Below are 6,078 nucleotides of genomic sequence, written 5' to 3'. Positions count from 1 at the left end.
CATTTGTATATGAGATGTATAGGTATGTGATTATGAGCATGGAGGAAAAAGAACAGAAGGACACACACTGGGAAGTTAATATAGGTTACTGGTGGTCTGTAGGAGGTGGTAAGCAAGGGGGAAGTTTGGAGGAGGAAGAGAGAGGCAAAAAAAAAAGATGCTTCTCGGGAAGCATGACTGATTTTTACCCAATGTGTACATTTATGTACATTTATACCTGTATGTGCATACATGTTTAAACAATTTCTTAAATAAAATTTAAAAAAAAAAACAGCCGAAACCGGTTTGGCTCAGCGGATAGAGCGTCGGCCTGCGGACTGAAGGGTCCCAGGTTCGATTCCAGTCAAGGGCATGTACCTGGGTTGCGGGCACATCCCCAGTAGGAGATGTGCAGGAGGCAGCTGATCGATGTTTCTCTCTCATCGATGTTTCTGACTATATCTCTCCCTTCCTCTCTGTAAAAAATCAATAAAATATATTTTTTTAAAAAATTAAAAAAACAGATTCTCTCAGAATTTGAAAGGGATATTAATGAGTTTTATATTTTACTCTATGTACTTGTAAATTGTTTCAAATTCAAAAATTATAGTACCCCAAATAAAAACTTTAAAATCCTGGACTTATACCTCATTAACTGAAGCAACAATTTGCTAAGTTCTATCCTTTTTTAATCATCCATTTAAATTTTTCTGGCCATTATTCTTTATTAAAAAATAATACCTTTAACACATAAAAATATAGAGCTTCTATCCTACATAATAAAAGCCTAATATGCTAAGTGTCTGACCCTTCATTCGACCATTTGACCAGTCACTGTGATGCACACTGACCACCAGGGGGCAGACGCTCTGACCGGTAGGTTAGCTTGCTGCTGGGGTCTGGCCGATCGGGGCTGGGCGAGATGGGCTGAACACGCCCTGGATGAATCTGTGCACCAGGCTGGTTTTGGCCTGATCCCCACAGGCCAGGCGGAGGGACCCCACCAGTGCACGAATCCATGCACCAGGCCTTTAGTTTTATATAAAAGTCCTAGCCCTGGCCAGTGTGCTCAGTGGTTGGCACACCAGCCCGTGCACCACAGGGTCTCATGTACAATTTCCAGCCAAAGACACATACCTGGGTTGTAGGTTTGATCTGTGCCTAGTTGGCACATGTGTAGGATGCAACCAATCAATGTCTCCATAGCACCAATATTTCTTTCTCTCTCTCCCCCCTCCCCTCTCCCTTTCAGTCTCTCTAAAAATCAATGGGAAAAATATCCTCAGGTGAGGATTAACAACTACATAAACAACAACAAAAAACTAACCAAAAAAAAAACCTGAGGTGGAAAAACTAATTCATTTAATATTCTGTGTGACCATCCTAAACTATTTAATGCTTCTTTTTGCCACTATATCCTTAAAAACTGGAAATTATTACTTTTAAAATAGCAAATAAAAGAAAATTAGGCCAACACGAAAACCAGAAATACAATCATATATTCTGGCATGCAAAAGTCAGATCCTTTAGACAAATATTCCTGTTTCCTAAAAATAACTACTTTTTACCATTAAATGGCTACAAGTCCTAGAAATATTGTTGACTTTTCTTTCACTATCAAATGTTAATTTAGCATCTCCTTTGTAAAAAGCTGGTGTTCCTTTCCTAAATTTTCAGATCTTCCCCACAGGAATTTCCTGTATTTCTCATAACCAAGAAAATCCACTTATCGACCACTTACCTTATAAGGTGGGCAAAATAATAACGAATGGGATCAAAGAACCTTCAAGTTGGACCATGTCTGGCTGATTAGGGAACCTAGGCTGGTTGCCAATATAAAGGCTCTGATCAGCTGTCTGTGGGGCCCAATCCAGAATGAGCACAGTGATTTTGATCAATGGAGTCTAACCTAGTCCTCTCCCAAGGTCAAAATGTTGTTTCGTGCTTTGGAATTCTCTTGTAATATTTCTCTAATTGACACTATGCTGCAGCCATTCCTGGTGTAAGACATTTGGAAATGAAAAGTGAAACAAATGAGAATTTTCCTTTTTCATTTGTGAATAATTACAGTGATTTGAGTGAGTGCATTTCTTTCAGACAATTAATTGCTCTGGGAATCGATGTCACAAATCGATGGGTGGTGTCTGATTTCATCAATAGCTGCTCAGGGTGAATCTAGCTTCATCAAATGTGAACACCCAATAATGGAGTGACAGTCAAACCCAAAGTGTTCTTGCAAATCATGCTATACTGAAAGAAGAAATATCTCAAAAAGAAATTGAGCAATTTTAGACCACTGAGGTGTGGGCTGCGTCTGTATGTAGGTTGTGTGTTCTAGCAATCTTCTATTAGGCTGCAACAGGCAGCTCAGGAAAATGTACTTCTTTTTCAGTAGAGAATCTGAAAGTGACAGGAGCACAGAGTAGGAGACTCTCCCATAACCTCTCAGCAATAACCTGAAATGTCCTGATGAGGGAAGTAATCCTGGCACTGCACTGCTGCTGGGAAAGAGAAGGGGCTCCCCGGCTGCCTCATCCCAGTCTCAGCAGAAACTAGCACACTAAAGGATGAGAACTACTGCCACTACTGTCTCCTGGATATCAAGACATAGAAAGCTACAGTAATTAAGAGTGGTAACATGGGTGCATGATTACACAAACAGGCCAATAAACAAAACACAGATTCCAGAAAGAAACCTACACATATATGGTCACCCAATTTGTTGGCAAGGTGGCATTGAAGAGCAGTGGGGTTGGAATAGTGTTCACAACAAATGAGACTTGTTTCAAATTGGATGTTTTTTAAAAATTGAAACATTTTTAAGAATATTTTTTAATTGATTCCAGAGAAAGGAAGGAAACACCAGTAAGTTGCAGCCCACATACACTCCGACGAGGGATTGAACCCTACAACCTGGTTATGTGCCCTGACCAAGAAATCAAACCTGCCACCTTCTGGTGTATGGAATGTTGCTCCAACGTTAACTGAGCCACACCAGCCAGGGTGAAACTCTTCCTTTCAGTATGTCTAGATGTGGGTACTTCCTTCTCTCTCATTTGACTCTCTGGCCCTTCGATCTTTTTTTCCTCTTCTGGTCTTCTTTTGTTACTCTAATACTGGCACATCCTCTATCCTTCACCTCACTTAAATCTGCATTCATATTTACTATTTGGTTTTGTTTGTGTACTTTTTTTCTTCTTCTTTCTAAAAGTTTCTCAATCTGATTTTCAAACTCACTAATTCATTCTTCAGCTGTATCCATTCTACTTTTACTCCATTTTGTTATGTTCTTTATTTAAATATTATGTTTTCATATATTTATACTTGGTTTATTTCTTATATTTGTATCCCATTACCAAAATCTTTTCTTTTGATGTTTATTGGCTTTATTTTTAATTTCTGGGGTCTTGTTTGTTGTTTTTCTTTGAACCAGTGGCATCTCTTAATTATCACTTTACTTTGGCTTGTGAACTCATTTAACCTGGTGGTATTATGGGCTCTTCTGAGTGACAGTAGGCACTGGGGAAGAACTGAGGGCCAACCCTCTAGGCCGGTGGTCGGTAAACTATGGCTCGTGAGCCACATGTGGCTTTTTGGCCCCTTGAGTGTGGCTCTTCCTAAGCCTTAGGAGTACCCTAATTAAGTTAATAACAATGTACCTACCTATATAGTTTAAGTTTAAATTTGGCTCTCAAAAGAAATTTCAATTGTTGTACTGTTGATATTTGGCTGTTGACTAATGAGTTTGCCAACCACTGCTCTAGGCCATGTTGGAAGTTCAAAGAGAGGGAAGTAGATAGGCAATACGGCAGGCACTACAAAAACCAGTTAATTATTTCATTTTGTTATCTACCAAGCAGGGCTTCCCCTTCACACCATAGGAGAAATGGCAATTTCCTAAGGCACTTCCAGAGTCTTGAGCCTAGATAATGACCCACAGTCCTATGAATCTGGAGGGGGAAGAGCGAACAAATAATGCACAATCTAGTCAATCCTTACCTGCTTTCCCCAAATCTTGACCCCCAAGAGCTTCTGTACTGCCCTGATTTTAGCTGAGGACACCTGCCCAGAGGTCTGCTTCACTCTGCTAGTACCTGCTGTGAGAAAGCAGGCAAAGGCAACTGGCTTTCTCCAATTAATCCATGCACAGACATTCAGCCATCTGCACCATCACCAAACAACTTCACAATAGCCTCCCATGTCCACCGTGAGTTTTACCTTTTTTTCCTTTTAATTATTATCTAAACACATTTAAAAAACAACATTCTAATCAAAATATAACAGAACTTTACATGGTTTTATTTATACATTACTGGTATTGAAAGCAACCTTTATACAAAAATTTTATACAGATAAAAAAAAATTCCTTGGCTAGGCAAAGCCTTTTAAGTGTATATACACACAAACACAGATACACACACACAAAGTATTTTACATCATTTTAAGTATACATATTTACAGATACACTATTTAAATTACTTTACAATTTACCAAAATGAGGCCATTAGAAAAGCAAATAAAAATATATGAAAACAAACTAACTAATGGTTAATTTAAAAATGCTACAAAACTATTTTTAAAAATCTAGAAAAGAAACTCATTTCTTTGAAATATCAAAATTAAGGTTTCAATATTATATTGTTGTTGCTTTTATCTTAATAACAAATTCTAACCTGTTTAAAAATAAGTTTCTTGACTAATAAGAGATAAGCAAATCATACTGATGACTGGAACAAGCTGACTTGAGAGTAAAGAGTCAGCAATTAATAACAAATGTAGATAATCTAGTAATCCATGTCATAAAACTGCCCTCTACATCCCCATTTAAAACATGAGGAATTCCAAGCTTCTGTGTAGTATGCAGTATCAATTGAGACTCCAAGGAATTCAGCAACTATCTGTAAGAAAAAGCTAAAGTTATGATTCTATTCTTATGATATGACCATTTTATAAGTGTTGTTCTTTTAAATGAGTTCTACTTAGATAATTCTGATGTTTAAAACTAGCTTTTTACAGAATCAGTTTGGAAACCTTATCATTATACTCTGATTTTGAAAAGAATTTAATGAGACTATAGTACTTGGAGGGAAAAGTCAGTTAAGAGACAAACTAGGAATGAAGCAACACATTATGCTATCATGCAAGCAAATAAAATCTCAAGTATCAAATCCAATAAAAGATTTACAATGGAATTTGGAAATTTCAAATTAATAAGCATCACTTCCAGATACAAGTTAATTCTTCCATAAATATACATTATTTTCTCAAGAGAACAGAAGTCATATTTTAAGAAAATATTCAGGTGAAACAAAAGACTCAATTTAATTTCTTAAAGGTGGTGAAAATTTTAAAGCACAGTAAATCTGAAAAATAACCAGGTCATTGTCGCCTTAAACCAGTGATGGCGAACCTATGACACGCGAACTCATTTTTTTGGTTGATTTTTCTTTGTTAAATGGCATTTAAATATATAAAATAAATATCAAAAATATAAATATTTTTTATACTATGGTTGCAAATATCAAAAAATTTCTATATGTGACACAGCACCAGAGTTAAGTTAGCGTTTTTCAAAATGCTGACACGCCGAGCTCAAAAGGTTCGCCATCACTGCCTTAAACTATTTTTAAAGGTTCTTTAGAACAAGCTCTTTCTTCAAATTCCCCATTATTAAATCTCACATTCTGAATTATATAAATATAATTTTAACTTCACAATAAACTACTAAACATCTTCTGAATATCCCAATAGCAAACTAGTTGCTTTGAGAGAAATTATCAGTTTCTAAAGACAGCAATTTACATCAGGTCTAGAAACAGATTTAACAGATTTATAACTCAAATATACCGAGAACCTTTCACATTAAGGTCTATGGCCAAATATGGTTTCTATTCTGATTTAATTTAATCTGAACTTAATTTAATTTAAACTTGGGTGTTTTGCATTTAAATAATCATGACTACAAATCAACTGAAAAATGATATCTTAAATATCTTTATAATTTTTCTTCTATAAAGTCCAAATATTTAAGCAGCTGATTCAGGTCTTACAGGAAAATCCTGCTGAAAAACATTGTTGCCTTAATAAACTTGTAGAATG

At 36.3% G+C, this 6,078-nt stretch overlaps 1 protein-coding gene across 1 annotated transcript in view; it reads right to left on the bottom strand.

The window, feature by feature from the left end:
• Positions 1 to 4,608: 4,608 nt before the first annotated feature.
• The window catches only part of CASP8AP2 (caspase 8 associated protein 2), a 29,426-nt gene continuing 27,956 nt past the window's right edge, over positions 4,609 to 6,078 (bottom strand). Inside the window, exon 11 of the mRNA XM_014544476.1 lies at positions 4,609 to 4,877. Coding sequence (XP_014399962.1) covers positions 4,874 to 4,877 — 4 coding nt within the window. The 3' untranslated portion in view covers positions 4,609 to 4,873. The remainder of the gene's footprint in view (positions 4,878 to 6,078) is intronic.

This window comes from Myotis brandtii, unplaced genomic scaffold (genome assembly GCF_000412655.1).
Source record: "Myotis brandtii unplaced genomic scaffold, ASM41265v1 scaffold365, whole genome shotgun sequence".
In the NCBI taxonomy this organism is placed as follows: domain Eukaryota; kingdom Metazoa; phylum Chordata; class Mammalia; order Chiroptera; family Vespertilionidae; genus Myotis; species Myotis brandtii.
This window is presented reverse-complemented; position numbering and strand designations above follow the sequence as displayed.